This window comes from Lonchura striata, chromosome 7, assembly GCF_050655825.1.
Source record: "Lonchura striata isolate lonStrDom1 chromosome 7, ASM5065582v1, whole genome shotgun sequence".
In the NCBI taxonomy this organism is placed as follows: domain Eukaryota; kingdom Metazoa; phylum Chordata; class Aves; order Passeriformes; family Estrildidae; genus Lonchura; species Lonchura striata.
Window position 1 is genome coordinate 19323998 of NC_140709.1, and position 17243 is coordinate 19341240.

Sequence of the window (17243 nt, forward strand, 5' to 3'; positions counted from 1 at the left end):
GTACAGCTGTTTTGTAGGGTGATCCACCATACTCTCTGGGTTTAAAGGTTACCCTGCATGCAAACATAGGGTCCACATCACTCAGATTTTCCTCTTGTGGGTAATGAGCTTGCTGGAATTCTATTTCTTGTGGTTGTGGAGAGTGTGTGTGCAGTCAAGTAAGAGAAGGTAAACCAGGGAAGCATGAGCAGTACTTGCATCCATGGTGAAAGCTCAGGTTTTGATGTGATGGAGGGGAGAAGCAGGAGAAGCAGCTTCAGCCACCTGCCCCTCCTGATGAGAGAGGGTGGGAGGACATGGTGTGGCAGAGCAGGGCATGTTGTGCCATGTGGTCCTCTGAGTGGATCTCTTCCTTCTGCCAGCTCTAATACAAGGGCTTAGAGTAACATAGGCTGAGTGAATGAATACTTTTCTACTAAGAGCTACACCTATGGTTCTGTTTATACCCTTTATCTCATTCTTCCTATCATTTTTTAATTTGTAATAGTAAAATACTGACTCTGGGTCTATTCTTGTTGCCCTCCTATCCTGCTACATTAAAAAGCTGAATCATCTGGAGAAGAGGAAGATGGAAGTTCTTGCAACTCCATAGTATGCTGCTCAAAAGGCTGTAGTTGGCTCAGAGCTCATATGGAACAGACTCCAGCATTGGGCAAGGTTGGCAGTTTCCCTCATATTCCATCTCCTAACTGTGTCTGCCGTGCCCAAGATGAATCTGGTCTGTGATCACCATTCTGTCTTTTTAAGCTGGGCCTCAGGACTTCTCACTGCCTGAACATGGTATCAGGGGGAAATTACAACATTGTTTGTGTCAGGAGTTGCCAGCGCTCTTTCCCTGCTGTTCTGTTGGAGCAGACAGGCAAAGATGTCCATGCCGTGTCCTCATAATATGCTTACTGTGTTTTAAGACTTTAGTGCTTTAAGCACTTATTATTTTGCATCTTATGAAACATCCTTTTCCCTCAAATTGAATTACTTAAAACTCTGAATTCCCTGCCCTTACTGCCTTCTGTGACACAGTTTTTAACACAGTTAATAAATTTAAATTAACTCATGTGCTCATCCTACAAAGACACCATCACTTAACATTATCATTGTACATTAAGCAAGGTTATAATTAACTAGGTTTCCATTCTCTTGGGGATTGTATGGGCTTACCATTATCTTATGGAAATTAAATAATTCCTCCCTAAGTTCTAGTTAATGTTAACACAAATCCAAAATTATAGTCACAATATAACAATTTAAGACAACGAAATGAAAACTGAAAAGACTGCAGTTGCTACTGCTTTCTTGTATTCTCTGCACCTTAAACTGTCTAGTTCTTCATTGTGGCAGAGACAAGCTGCCACCTTCAGTCAGCTTCAGTTTTAAATGAAGCTGGCAAACACTGGAGACAAGTGCCTTGAAACACTGAAGAGTTAAGTGGCAGTAAGATGTTATTTTATACACAGCAATGAATTAATTTTATTTTATACACTGCAAATCTTTACTTCTCTCTTCTCCCATGTATTTAAGTTGTTATACAATTCTGTCTCATATCTGATTGCCTTTCATTTTATAGATACATGGACTATGCCTGTTCACAGAGACACAGAGTTAAGAGAAAAATTAGCTTTCACATTGTTTATCATTTTTCACTTATGTATAACTAGGCATACAACTACACTGTTTTCTATGCTAATAAGTTGCCTGCCAATGGAAGAGGCTTGCAGTGGCCTGTAGCTGAATTTATGTAGTGATACTGGTCTCTGTGAGAACATGTACATGATGCTGATGGAGTAGTTCATCCAATGCTTTTTGGCATGATGCTGTGGTAGATAATGTAGCTACAGGCATATGGTAACCTTGTGTTTGATACAGTTTCTGTCTTCTTCTGTCTTTGGTGTCTCAGCATAGACCTGCTGTGACAGCACACAGGGCCCAGGCTGCAGTGGGGACCTTTCTGATAACTTCATCTCTGTGCTCCTGTTTTGCATTTTATGTAACTCCATGAACTCATACATTTTATTGGTACTATCAGTGTGACAGGCTCTTCTGCTTGTATTGAGTGGTGACCAGGATTTTCTCATACAGGCATGTTTATTTTTCACTTCTCTGAAGCTCAAGAAGCTAGGAGATTTAAAAAAGGTTATGTGAGATTTAAATGCTTCACTAAATTTTTCAGAGGATTCAAGTAGTGGATCAGCTCATGTAGTCCTGGTTACTGGCAGGGTAAATCTTCTAAGATCAGGCCCTGAAACAGCCTGAAGTTGTGACTATGAGACAGGAAATATTCAGTATAATGTGCTGCAGAAAGTGTGCTTTGAAATTCTTAATGCTATCCCTTATGGTTAGTTATTTAAATACTTTAATGAATATAGTTCGGTTAGATGGTGCTTCCTGGTAAATTTGGGTTTCTGTCTTCTTTAGTTTCATTGCTGCTGCTCTGATAAAAGCACTGTTGCAAGAAAAATAGTACAAAAATTTCCTGTACCTGTTTCTTTGTACAGTGATTGGTTCACTGGAAAATAAAAATGGACCTAAAAAAGCCTTCACTGTAATGAGCAACTTGTAGAGGTTTTTCTGAAGTTTTCAGTGATCCAACAAGCAATAAATGGGAGACACAGAAAGGGAAGGAACATAAATGAGAAAGTAAATATACTTCTTCAGATATAAAAGGGAAAACAAAATTGACAAGATGAAGTTTGAATATGCTACTAAAAGCATTGCTTACCCTCCAATCTTAGCTGCGATAGCCCTGCAATTCTCCCTTGGAAGTTGGGGAGGTTTATCTTCGGAAATGGAAGTACAGAGAGTGAAGAGAAAGCAGCCCTGCCCAGCAGACTGATCTCTGCCCGTGTGGTCAGAGGCTGTGTGCTGGCTGTGCACAGCCTTGGCATGTGCTGCATGGATCGAAGCACAGCCGGCGGCTTCCTCAGGGAAATGGGAAACAGCACTGACACCCAGCCTGCCTCCACAAAGATCATACTCCTAAGGGTTCAGCATCTGCTTTAGCAGGCTAAAAACCACTCTGGGGCATACTTAATGCTATAGGAAAGTAACATTCACCAGGGGAACAAAAGAAAGCAGGTACTGCAAGTTAGTCTAAGAAGGTGGTTACCTGGCACAAAGGTGCCTTATGCAGACAAATGTGTTGGCTATCATGGCTAGGACAACATTGCTAGGTGAAATTCAAATGCAGTTTGGAAGATCCAAGTTTTCGTTCCTCTAGAGCTGTAAAAGAGGGGTCAGTGAGCAACTGTTGTATCTGCAAATAGGTGACTTATGAGCTCATTGGTGAGAATGGAGAGTAGAGGTCCCTGTTAGAAAGGCTTTTGAGTTGGTTTCTCTCTCCAAGACTCATCAGCTGTTTGCATTGAGCATCACTGATGAGAAGACAGGTCTGCTGATCAGACCACAAGGGATGGTGCATGGCAGCGACATCTGGTTTTTCTGTGTGCTTCCCATGAGCTTTCCAGATAGTATCTCTTTGTAGGGCAGGGTTTGGCAAGGATCATAGATCTCTGAGGTCTTATCAGTCATTTATTTTACGTAGCCCTCAGAGTACTCAGAAGAGAACAGTTGCATAATCATTGAACAGAAACTATGTAACCTAGAATGAGTTACCAAAACACCTTTTGTATTATACATATTTTCTGGCCTAATTATACAAACACACTTTATTATTTATAAAATTGCATCACTTCAAAATTTAGTACTGTGTTTCCTTTCCTCTTTTCTGCACTACTAAATTTTGCTCTTAAGACTTTCAGAGCTGCATTTTGAGCATACAGATTTAGGACAGGACTGGTCTCAAGTGGCACTGTAATACTAAATATTAAATAACTGATTCAAACTTCAACCAAGAGGAAAATCAGATGACAGTCAAGTCTTAATCCAGAAGAGGAGAGCAATACAGTGTGCTCAGTTTATCATACCTGCTAATTTGTGCATCTTAGTGAGTTGTGCATAGCTGCCTTCTTCCTCTTATAACACCTGCTTAACCACAGTGGCAGGAATTATTTACCATTTGCATTGTCCAGACTGACTCAACAGCAATACCATGCCAAAAGAGGCAAGAAAATTTTATTAATTCATTTATTTACCTATGTATTATTTTTAATTAACATTTTTTTATATCTGCTTGCATCTGTCAGGCTTTGTGGAAATGCAGCAAATTATTATTACAGAAATCTGGTGAGGCAGGAAATTGGAGCAGCAGAGTTACTTCCATCAACCATAGAGTCATACTTGCAGCTTTTATGAGACTAGGTATCAGGATTGAAGATAAGTAAAGCTTTTGTGGAGTCTACTGTTTGATCTCCTATTTATTGGATTGATTAAGCATTATTTTTCAGTGCTCTGTTGTGTATTTTTACATTATTTGTTGCCTAAAAATAGTATCTTTAGGGAAATTTTTTGTTGGTTTAGGGGAGAAGGATTACTGTTTGTCGTGTTTAGTTTTGGTTTTAATTTAAAATTGGAGTATAATAGATAGGTAGACTATGTCACAAATATTAAGAAGTTGATCCAAAAGTTCAGAGTCCGTTGTTTTTTTAGGATCATCCTCTAAATATTTGTCTTTAGAGGTAGTCATCTAGAAGGAATGTATACCTCTGGCTATGTCAGAAGCAACATTAATTGGATTAAGTCTTCTTGAGTGCATCAGAAAGTTGAAGGCTGTCATACTGTAGTTGGGGGAGCAGAAAAATTCAATTTGAGGATAAAACAGACTACTTTAAGTCCCAGTGAGCATGTGTGGAACCTAGTGATCATTTAAAAGAAATAAACAGCTTCCCATTTAAAAGAAATAAACATTGAATTTTCAGCATATGAACTGTTTAAACTCAGCCTCAGAAGTGCTCCTTTGAGCACTCTCACAGTGAATATGCTTTTCCTTTCACAGTCACAGGAAACCATTTTAGCACAAAGTAGTTTTCAGTCGCAGCTAATGATTCTGTAGCCCAGCTACGTTTCTGCAGTCCATTCAGACTATGGGGATTAAAATGGAGAACAAGCTATGTAATGGTATTTCAAGCCTTCTTATCTCCAGAACCAAGACCTGCAACTATGGAGTTTGCATGAAACTCAGTTGACTTTCAGTCCGAAGCCTGAGCCCAGAGGTCTGTCAGCCACTGCCAGAATGTGAGCAGTGGATGATGGAGAACAGCAAATCTTACATTTTACTGTAATCTTACATTTACACATGGAAGTGTATTTCCATGGAAAAAAATTTAGGCATCTGCAGTTTCTCTGAAAATACTTTTCAGAGTCAGAGAGCCAGTTTCTTCAACTGCAGGCAATGTGGTGAGCCTATGACTAGATGTTAAATAATGATGAGGTTTTTTTTAATGTTAATTGTTGTGAGGTGTTGAGGTGTGGCATTCTTACATTGCTGTTTGTGGCCCTGTCTGTAGCAAGCCAATGGCAAAGGCATCTCTGTAAATAACAGCTACAGTTCTGCAAGCATAATGGCTTTAATGTTTTTAGCATTCTGCATTTACTATTTTGATATTTTGTTGTCAGCAGTTGGATAGCTTTGGATCTCTGCACACCACTGCTGAGCAGCAGGCACTGGTTTGGCATCAGAGCCATAAGCACCGTGTGCTGTGAGGTGTGTGCTGCACCATTCTGCAGGAGTGCCAGTGTTCACAGCCTGGCCTCTCAGTCTTCCTGCAAAAGAAGTGGAAAAAAGGGAAAACTGCAGGAGCAGAGGCCTTGTGCCTCTTCACCCTTGCCTTAGGGGAGAATTGTGCATTTTCCATAGGGAGGTACCCATGCTGAGCTCACTCAGCTGGACAGCAGGTCTGTGGGGTGTATGTCAGATCATCCTGACAGGGCATGAACCCCATGTGGTTCATAGGGTTCTGCAAAAAGTATGGAGTAGCGGTGTGCTTTGCTTGACCACTGCTTGATTTTTTTTTTTGTTTTGTTTTGTTAGTCGAAATTTAGTTTCATATTTTAGTGCAAAAAATCAGTGAAGTGTTTGTTCAAGTGGACACTTTAAATAGCTTTTGCTGAATTTAGCATACCATGGGGTATATCAGGTTAGTTGGTGGAGGCTGTCCAACTTTTCCATCTTTTTAGATGATGTTCTGAATCATGCTGAAGCATCTTTTAAGATTTCATTAGCAGCTCAAAGTTAAAGGGGTTGAGGCTGTGCTATGGACTGAGAATACATTTAAATGTAGAACAAGAGCAGTCAGATATGCTGCTGCACCTTTGAGGGACTCTACAGCATTCTTTTTAAGAGTACATTAGAAAATAATTTATTTTTCTGTTACGGCAGGGTCACATTTTAGCTTGACTTTTTTGCTGCAGTGTGTCACATTCATGTTTGAAGCACTGGCCTGGTAAGCAACAGCACAACCTGAAGAATTTGGTGGAAGGTCTGTAAGTCCATTTGATCTCCCTTATTCAGAGTTTGAGCAGACCAGATGCAAGCCTGGTTCATTTTAGAAGTCTTTTAGTGGAGGACTAAAGTGAACCACATAAACCTTATTGTGAACAGACAGATCAGGTCACTCAGAGCTCCTGTGCCTTGAGTGCTTTCATCTAGGTTTGCTGGATTTAAACTAACTTCAGTCTTTCAAGCAACACACTTTGTGTGTATATGTAATTCAAATTTTGTTTCTATACAACTGACCAAAGGGATGTTTGAAGTCTGGGAGACAGAGTAAATTTTCACAAAACAGAGAAGCTTCAGTTGTTTTCATCTTTCAGGAAAGCGTGAATTGATGTGGCAGTTGCCCATGATGGCGTGCTTCACCTTGTGGCCTCCTTTGTATGTCTTTAATAGGGCAGAGAATATTGCTGGGGGAAAAGGGGAACAAGAGATATTTTAGTATACATCTTGCCTTGCTTTTCCTAGTCTCAGGCTCTGCTACCTGTGCTTTAGAAGAAGTTGCTTTCCCTGTTGAAGGCAAATCAGCTGTGACCAAACAACAGTATCCAGTGACATGTGGACACTCAGCATGAGCTGCTGATGCTTAAGGAGGACGTTAAGCAGGATATTAGAAAGGGTACTAGGAGGTTTTATACCACTGGCTAGGCATCTTCCCTTTCCTGGGTTCTGTAACTGTTCAGACTGTGCTTAGGCTAGGGGCACTTTCTAGTGTTAGATTTGGGACTATTATCTAGGACAAATTCAAGACAGCACTTCATCAGCTACCAGTTTGTGAATTCAGTTGGAATAAAACTCAATAACCTCACACTTAAGAAAGGTGTCCTTCTCTTTTATGATGTTCTGTGCAGAAAGAAAGGACATTTTGCCCAAGTTCTCAAAATTCAGAGATGTTTTGGACACTGGGCTATACTGTGGATAGGTGTGATTACTGCTTATAACTTTTTCCCTTTATTTGCATTTCCTCATCAGTGGGCTTCAGTGAGATCCAAATAGAGGCATAAAGAAGTATGTACTGTAGATTGAAATCCATCATTCATATTAGAGTACTTTTTGCAAGAGAATTGATTTGAGAGTTCACCTTTGGAGGAATCTTGCTTGGACATACCTGCACTGTATGAAAGGTATTTCTCACATACATTCTGTCCTTGTCTGTATGATTTTGAGTGAATAATGCAGCTTCATAACCTAGTTCCTGTACCTTTTCTCCCTGTCTTTAATCCCAAATTATTGAGTATGCATTCATCTATTTTACCTTGGCTTATGGATGTTTTACTGTTAAGTGCAGCAATAAACCATCTACAAGTGCTGGTAAAACAATGTGGGAAACTCCTTGGACTTTCTTGTATGAGATTGAGATTCCAATTGGAGTCTTGAGCTGGGAGAATTGCTCTTTAAAGTCTGCAGAAAAAGCAGCTAGCTGCCAGCTACAGAGCGATGAAAGTCCTTTGTTGATCTGCTACCACCAGAGTTAGCTGGTTAATGGTGATAAACATGCCAGGGGCCAATTCCAACTTTACTTTGTTTCAAATTTTTTGTTTATTGGAGTTTGACCAAGCCAGAAGTTTGTAGAATAGCTTTTGAGTTTGTTGTTCAGCAGGAATGAGCTTTTTTTTATTATCAATATTTTTGTTTTCTTTAAGAATTTAGTACTTTGACCAGCTTGGTCTATCATTCAGTTCTTAGCATTGTTTCATCTTCTGGTGCTAAATCCAAGACCATTTGTTTGGCACATTCGGGAAGAAGAACATATCATATCCTTGTGTGCATCTTTGTAGCAGCTGAACAGTCTAAGCAAGTTGACTGTTCTCAGTGGGCCCAAATAATACCCACTGGCTCTTGGCTCTGAGGGTTTTCTGAAGCTCCAGAAACTCTCCTTCAGGGCAATCCATGGCTTCAGCACAAATCTATAGTGTCAGTGCTTTGGGAGGTGGATGGAGAGTTAGATGGGGATATCAGTATTTCTTAATTTGCCTGTTTTGGGAAAGGGTCTTTTTTATTTTTTGAGGGGTGGTGGCTGCAGGAAATTCTGTGATCAGAGTTTTCCAAATGGCCATGCAGACTGGAAAATCTGGAAATTCACCAGATAAAACTCAGCTATTAATGTCTTTCAAATATGTCCAACTGCCTTTGAACTCCTCTGTGGAATATTGCATCTCCCAACAGCAAGCTAGAAAAGCCCTTAAGCATGTTATGAATTTGCTTGGAGAAATGTTAAAGGTGATAAAACTCTATGGGAGGAATTGATCATAGCTGCTCACACTTAGGAGTGAAAGAAGGGCACCGAAAGTGCTCATCATCACTTAGGAGTGAAAGAAGGGCACTGAAAATGCTCATAAGTGAAAAGGTTAGACAGGGTTTTCCTCCTAATATTTTCGGTGACAGCCTTAAAACTTTCACTAGATGATATATGTAACCGTGAAATTGAATGGCAAGTTACTGCCTGTAGGACTGACCTAATAAGAAACTTTCCACCCAAATAAATCCTTGCTTCATAATACTGTCCTTCCTATTTCTTTCATATGCATAATCTGAAGGTTTCTGCCAGCACAACTAACATTTTGCCTCCAAGTACTCTATTTTCACAGTATCTTGAAAGTGCCAGCATGAAAACAGTGTGCCATGTTACTACAACGATCAAACCCTTGAAGAATTTGCTATTTCTCTCATATCAGTTTAATAAATTAATTTCTTCTATGCTATGGAGACTACAGTGTGAAACAGAGCTTCTGTTCAACTGAAGTATCACACTTTAAATCTCACTGATGTTCTTACACTCTCTTCAATTTGTCTGAGGGTTATTTATGTATGACACAACTGTTTCTAAATACTTGTAAAAGTAGCTTTGAAGAGAAAGGTTTGAATTAACCTTTAACATAGGAACATTTTCAGTTTTGTAACCATTCCAGTCATGTTTGAAAGTGCTCCAGTTAACTGGAAGCCAATTAACTGGAAACTAATAGTTTTGCCAGTGGAGAGAAAGTTTTAAGTGCTATAAAATTTGTAATTGAAGATGATTCACATTGCAGCATTGCTTCACACTAAGGTAGCTAAATCTCATCCTGCTATAAACATTATGATTATTACTTTTCTGGTGTTTATATTAAGTGTGTGTGTAGTCATTCCAACCCTGGAGGGGAGGAAAATGCCCCAAAGAATTCCTTTAAGAATTTATACTGTACAAAGTTAGGGTTTTATTTTTGTAGACCTCCAGTAGCTGTTTCATAAGTGAGTAATGGGTAATCCAAAGATAGGAAGTTACTGTGTCTGTCTTCTTTTCTTGAAGGCTGGAGAAAGACAGAAGAGAGGATGATTTTGTATTAAATCTCCTGGTAGTTTCTCTTGTTTTCCATGGCATCCGGTTCTTAACTTCTAGTTTGCCTGTATCTGAAAAGAAAAACCAGAAGCTCAGCAATTATTCTGAGTGCATTTGGGAAAATGTAGATTACTTTTATCAAGGGGTGCATGGGAAGTGGATGTAAATTATGGATATATATCTGTATCCAGCATATCTATCTGACGCAAATGCACTCCCTAAAACCAAATGTGAAGTGCTGGAATCTGCCAAGTGAATTTCCAGTTCATTGTGAATGACACTTTTCATTACTAAAGAGTCTGTTTGACATGCATACTCCCAAGTCACCTGTTGAATTCTTAATAAAATTTCCTGGTGCCTAATAAGAGATGAACTTTCCTGCAATATATGGGTAAATTGTCCTCTCTCCTCCAATGTCCTGCTAGTTTTAATAAAAACTTTAAAAAACTTAATATCCTTGAAAATGTGTGAGGATTTTTCCCCGTTTAGATAAAATTAGCAGGTCTTTTCAGGAGGCCAGGAAAAGCAGGCAAATGAGCACAATGCTTGATAACAAAAGTTGTAGAAAACCAGGCCAAAATTTTGCTTCAACTTCCTGTAATGTAACCAGGGTGTGGTGGTTTGGTGGTGAAATAAGAAATCATGTGTTGAACTGTAAAATATGTAAACCTGGTATCCTGGAGTTAATCTCTTGTACCTTTTGCAGGTGGAGATTTACATTTTACCTTTATATATTTACCTATGGAGTACGGTTCCTGAAAAAGGTAGGCACTTATATTATTATGCTTTCATAACATTTCACAGACTTGAAGTCTTGTGCAGGTATAATATAAAGCACGGGCATAAAGTCTATGTTCATGAAGAGTGAAAATGAAAATTTAATTTGCATTCATAAAATGCTTTGCTACTAGCATTGGTAAGGAATAGAAGTTCTTATCAATATTTAATGGGGTTTTAAAAGAAAAATGGTGTAGCAACATAACTAATTCACTTGATTATTTTTCATTATAGGTCTTAAACTAGCAGTAAGGCTTACCAAAGTATTAATCTCAATTTCACCATCATCCTTGCTTAAATGCCTCTGACAGCAGTTACTTTTTACTAATAAACAAAATGCATTAGTGTTTTAGAAAAGAATACCTCTTTTGCCTATTCTTTGTCTAATGTACTGTGGAAGGAGGTTTCTGTGGAGTTTCCCATCAGTGCTGTGTTTCACCTGATTTAAAAAGAGAAGGGTATTGAAAGCTTCTAAGCACTCTGACATAGGTCTGTTAACCCTGCAATAGAGAGCAATACAGATTTGTCGTGCAAACTTTTACAGTGTGACTAGTTCTCAGAGCTTCTGTGCAAGTTGGGCCATATTTCTGTAATTCTATGAGATGAAATTAGGGGAATGTTGCACTCTGTGTTCAGATAATCTTTGTTTTGGTCAAAAATTTGACACCAGAAAATGTATCCTGAATGTCTCTGGTGCTTTGTAAGCAAAAGAGGTATACTAATTTTTTTTTGTGTCTGTAGTTCTTGAGGCTGTCGCAGGTGCAAGGCAACTTGGTGTTAGCAGGAATGGTGATGTGCCTGTGGAGGGAGGCCACATCAGAGCTGTTCTCAGCTGTTTAGCAGTAGTCAACCCCAGGGGAAGTGTGGGCCAGAGCAGCATGCAGTTCCATTCTCCCTGTCTCCTTGAACACCTACATTTTATGTGTACTTCATCCATTAATATGCTGTATGGTCCCTTGATCCCATAGCACTGTGTGTTTCAGAACCTGCCCTGCAGCGTGATGGCTAATGGCCTGAGGGGATGAAATAGGTCGTCATAATCAGGATTTGAACTCACCTGTGTAATTTCTGATACTTTATAAGAAGGAATCAGTGTAATTGAGTTCAAGTTGTCCACTTTCTACCTCAAATACTATTTTTAAGAGCAGATCTGGTAATGAGTGTTCTCTGTGAGAAAATGGACCAAGGTACCAATTTTGAAAGAGAAGATGAAGCTTTCTTTGTTACTAGCTGCCAGCTCCGGTCTTCACTGTTTTCCAGATCAGGTTTAAAATATTAGTGACTGCAAAGTGGGTGGGTGTCTCACAAAATCATTTAATGTGAAGTATTCAACTTTACATCGCATCCTTATTGCCCCCATTCTTGGTAAAATGTCAAATGCTAGATGTGACAATCCCCATCTTAGTTTTGAGACTTCTGAATGAGATGTTTTAGCACTGAAGGACTGAAGCCAGCATTCACTACAACATTCTTTGTGTCTTTATAAATTACTAACATTTGAAGCATAAAAGATAAGTTACCAATTATATTTCCACTTTGATCATGTATATGCAAATTCTTTTCTTTCTGAATGAAACTGAGATTTTCCAGCTCTACCATTTGTTTCATTTCCATGTTTGCTTCTTTGTAGAGTACCACACCAGTAGTGATGCCAACAAGACATTAAGTTTCAGTGGCATTAAATTGACTGCTTTGCTTATCATTAACATAGGAATGAGATAATGTTTTTGTTTTCCACAGTAATATTTGTAGTTAAATAAATGGTGGCTTTGCTCATTAAAAGTTAATGGTCTGACTGTGCTTCAATTAAATGGAAAAAATATCATTATCTTTGGTGATAAAGAAACGGAGCAAAGAGTTCAGGATTGGCTTATTTCTTGCTTGCTCATCCTTGGTGCTAAGCAGTGCCTATACAATGCTGTGAAGTGAAAAATCTTTACAAACATATGGAAGCAAAGCTTCCAGGTGATATATATAGACTTTTCACATTTAATTTCCTTCCTTTACTTGGCCATGAGATTTACAAACTCACAGAAGAGGATGAATTTTCTGCAAGTCTTCTGAAGTCTATACTGAGACTTGTAAACCTGAAGTTGCATGTAGGTATTCTATTGGGAAAAAAATCATCTGCCTGGATAAACAAATCTTGGGGTTTTTTTCCAAATTTAATGTTGAAGTAATGCAGATGATACGAGTATGCTGTGGCTATATTTAAAAGTGCTGGGTGCAACAAGCTTCTGTATGTATGCAGCTGATTGAGTGTCCTTCCTAATGAGTCATCCCCTACGGAAGAGCTGAGAACTGTCTGGTGGGTAGTAACAATTTCTAGTGGTACATCTAGCTTGCAAAAGAACAGAGAGAGCCATGCTGAAGTGTAAATTTGACTCCAAAAGCCTATTCATAGGACATAAGTGTATGGAAGGCAAATAGAAAATAGCTGGGTAGTATGAAGGAAAAAAATCACAACAGGTAGAGCTCCACTGCTTCTGTTAAGCTCCACTTCTTCTGTTATTTGAAACTATAGGATGTTTCAAATAAAGAAATTGAAGTGCTTGCCTTCATATGTGCACTAACCACTGAGTAAGCAAGCTTCTGTGTGACAGCAGGAGATGTTCTGTTAGTGGCTCACAGTTTCTGTGTGCACATTGAGAGAAACTGGCTGCATGCTTTTTCATGAGAGAGAATGTTGCATTCTGTTGCTCAGCTGAGTTGGCTTATTCTTTGGCTCTTTTTTGGAATAAAATAGCAGCAGTGACACATGCACATGTTACAGCCTCTGGGCTGAGAGAGTAGTGTAGAATTTGTAAATGCATTTCAGATTGCGTGTACTCCAGAATTTTAGAGCCTAAAGTCAGACCACCTTCATTTGAAATAGAAAAAAAGAACTTGTCAATAAAGTGGTGGCTGGTTATTGACATTGTTTCTGTATTACAATTCTTGACATTATGTCTGTATTGTAGTTTACCTACTATTGAGATTGTTAACCTTAGATGGAAAAAATAATGATTGTTATGCACAGCCATTTCATAAAATTAAATTGCAATATTCGAAATGTCCAGTGCTCTAGACAGTTTTAAGTCTTTGTAGCAGTAGGACAGACTTGATTTTGTGATAAAATTTTCTCAGCTATAGGAAAGCTATTTGCAGAACACATTACATGTTACATCATTTGGATCAGAAAAAAATGACCTGCATCAGAATATTCAGTATTTAATTTGTTGTTCCCATCTTCTGTTGCCCTACCTGCTGCATCTACTTTTGCATGAAACTAATGCTTCTGTATATTTTGTGGAATAGAACAATAAAATAAATGCAGCAGCTTGGACGACTTCATACCTCTGTTTGGATTATGTCTGATAATCTGATTCATAGAATAAGATTCCTTAAAGCAGGCTGATTTTTTTTTTCTGGTTTTAGCACTGAGATACCAAAGCATGAGCTTGGAAAATATCTACCACCTTGGTTTAAATCAGAATTGACTCTAGAAAACAGCACTGTAGCACAAGCTGGGAGACAGGGGGTTTACCTCCAGAACCCTTGGTGTCTCTTTCATTCTTGAATCAGTTGAAGCAGGCATTCTGCTGGGCACTTTTTCTGCTCTAGTCTGCATCTGTTGTGATGTTTCCTTCCCACGTTCTTCCCAAAAGGTTGTAATATTATCTGAAGTCTTGTCATTTCTTTTGTCCAGTGAGATTATTTGCCCAATGCTGGATAAATATTCTTATTTAAATGAAGAATGCCAGAGGCCACTGTGGAGCCCTTTTAACACAATGCTGATATTTGATATTTTGCTGTGCTATTAGCAGAGGGATAATGTGATACATAGGCCACTAAGGGAGGAAATGAAGCCCACATTTGGCAGATTTTGCTCACTTTAAAATTGATTTGGATTCTCTGGAGGATTTTATTACCTTTTTTATTTTTTACTTGTAAAACCAATTGCTCAGTTTCTGTAAGTAATGAAAATATTTTAGCTAAAATAATTTTGGATGTTAAAATCGAATTATAATCTTTTTCCTTTCCATGAAAGCAGGGCTGAACATCAGGTGATAAATAAAACAATTTCTAATTCACTGAGTGAGCAATAAAGAATACCCGTGCTCTAGAGTCTTTTGAAGAATGTTATTGTGAGAATGGGGAAATGCCATATTACATTTTTAAATAAGCAAAGGTTTCCAGGAAGACCATAGTTAGATGCCATCTTATGGAAAAGGAATTTGTTTCAGATATATCTTCAAAAGGGCATAAAAATTGTTGAGGGCATTTAGGAGAGATTAATAGAGTGTTTTGGATGTTTGAGATACAAATCATGAGCCATGCTGTGAGAAAGATCAAAGCTACTGGAGAAACTCAGTTTTAAATGACTGCACCACCTCGGTGTACATCAACAAGGAGAATGAATGCATTTTGGACAATGAGGCTTTGTAAGAGAAGGGGAGTCAGCCCAGGAAGTCATTCACTGCATAAGCTGTTGGAAGTTAAGATAATAACTGGATCAGGCAAAAGAGGACAAAGCTAAGCAAACTGGCAGAATTTATTTGTGGCTGAAAGGAAACTGAAGGTTTTTGAAAGGAAAAGCAAAAGGAGAATATCAATGGTATTCTAATTCAGTAATAGGATGGCAACAGGACTTTCAAATGTATACAATGGGGACAAGTTTTACATAATCATGGGAAGGGTAAGCAACACACTAATTCAAAAAATGCATCTAGAATTGAATTTCATTTTATCTGTTTTGAATCCAGCTGGGGGTATTTAATAACATCAGAGTAGTAAGTAAATGCTATGTAATCATGAAATTGGCAAGTTAAGCTGGTACTGAGCCATATACAGCATCTCTGCTGCTTGTGCATTATGCTGTTGTTCGGGGCAGTGAAGGAGGGGCCGCCACGCCTCATATCCCCCTGTGGACTGCTTGCTAATTTTGCCTTCAGCACAGTATTCATTTTCTTGGCAGCCCAGCATTCTGAAAGACTGAAATTTTTTCAGGGTCATATCATAAAAATAGAAGAAAAATATAGAAGAAATACTTTACAAAGTGTTATATTTGGACAATTTTATGATAAAAATAGTTTTAATTGATCTGAAATAAACTAAGGTAGTTCATTCATACCTGTAACAAGGTGTTAGCTCAGCACTCTATTGCCATGAGCTTTTCATGTTTTTCTGTTCATATTAATGAAGCAGTTCTGTTTTTCACAGCTAATTAAACCTGAGCCAAGAGTGCATGTTTGAATATAAGAACAGGTTATTACTAATGTAACTGGTGCTTTGCGTTTCCCTTGTTTACTTGAACTCACTACTGAGGGAATGACTTGGAGGATAGCTGTATTCTCAATTAAATTAGTAAAACCTGTAAAACAATATCTATTTTTATACCATAAGTGCTTCAAATCATTACGCTGCTTCATTTTATCTTTCAGCAGTAGAGGAAAAAATCTTGGCAATAAATAAATACATCATCAATGATCTTTTGGGTTTTTTCCTGTTATATTCCCTTCCAATGTTAACCTGTCCACCCTCTCAGAGCTTTACCATTTTTTCTGCCTACTGATGCTCTTGGCTACTGGATATTGAACAGTGCCAGGTTAGCATAGGGAAGTACTGCTGTAAATCTGAAGCTAATTCAGAGTTTTGCTTCTATTTTTTAACTGCAGTTATCTCAAAGGTATCTTAAGGAGTTTCAAAAGGCATTTTTTCCCTGACCCCAGGAATTGTAAGCTCAAGTAGATGAGGAAGAGAAAATTCGTTCCTATTGCCCAGTTAGTTTTGGTTTTTTTTTTTTTTTTTTTTTTTGCTGTGGCACAAATTTACTATTTATGGTTTTATACTAAAAATTAATACAAACTTGCAATTTATTAAACGATATCATATGCAATTTATGATAGTTCCCATATTCTCATCCCTACCAGCCAGTCTTATTGTTAGTTGTTTTAATAGATTGGTTGCAGAAAACTGCAAGTTATGTCAGAATAGATCCACCAGCAGATGACAAATGGAAACATTAGAAGACTTGTGTCTTTGCACTTCCTCAGCAGGAGAAGGTGAAAAACAGAGGGAAAAGGAATATAACATTTTATGTAAGTTTAGACATTTTGGGAAATTATTTCGGCTGTCTTCATTTGCTTTAGAGAAGGAAATGTTATTATGGTCACTGACTCAAAACTGAGCAGGAAAATTTCTTGCAAACTGTGTTTTTATATTTAAAATAATTAACATTCCCTCCTTCTGTCTTTCTGTTAGAGGAAAATACAATATGAGAGAGATTCTCTCAGTGGGATTTTTTCATATAGTACTTAGTATTTGTGCCATTATTACATACACCCAAGAAATGTGATTCTTGGGGTGTTCTCTGCAGGGACAGAAGTTGGACTTGATGATTGTGATGGGTTCCTTCCAGCTCAGCATATTCTGTGATTCTAAGTATTTCAGTTGTAATGACACTTGCTGCCCCAGGGGTGAATTGCCCTGATACAGTATATTTGTATCTCAAAAAATGCAGGGGTTGCAGAAGTGGAAGGGGAAGAAGATACTTCAGTCTGTACTTACTGTTGCTTAGGGTTATGCCTTGTTTTAGCTGTGCTCAGTGACCAAAGTGCTTAGAGATGGTTCCTGTCTAGTGATCACACACTGGGGTGGCTTTTGGCCTGCCTGTTTCAGCAACCTGTCTGAAGGAGTTCTGCTCTTGCAGTCATCAGGTGGGACTTGTTGGTATCTGTGTTGAGAAACAGTCAGCTCCTTCTGCCAGGGCTTTAGTGGCAGTAC

The 17243-nt window shown here is 38.4% G+C and overlaps 1 protein-coding gene and 1 long non-coding RNA gene across 3 annotated transcripts in view; one reads left to right on the top strand and one right to left on the bottom strand.

Moving 5' to 3' along the window:
- The window catches only part of CERS6 (ceramide synthase 6), a 99687-nt gene that overhangs the window by 41139 nt on the left and 41305 nt on the right, over positions 1-17243 (top strand). For both annotated transcript variants that reach the window (XM_021534753.3, XM_085584389.1), the window contains exon 4: positions 10408-10465. In XM_021534753.3, the coding sequence (XP_021390428.2) occupies positions 10408-10465 (58 nt within the window). The remainder of the gene's footprint in view (positions 1-10407; positions 10466-17243) is intronic.
- On the bottom strand, positions 9560-16811 carry LOC146766899 (uncharacterized). Its single transcript, XR_014956553.1, has 2 exons — positions 14005-16811; positions 9560-9772 (listed from the first exon to the last, which is right to left on the bottom strand). It is a non-coding gene; the product is annotated as an uncharacterized LOC146766899 (long non-coding RNA).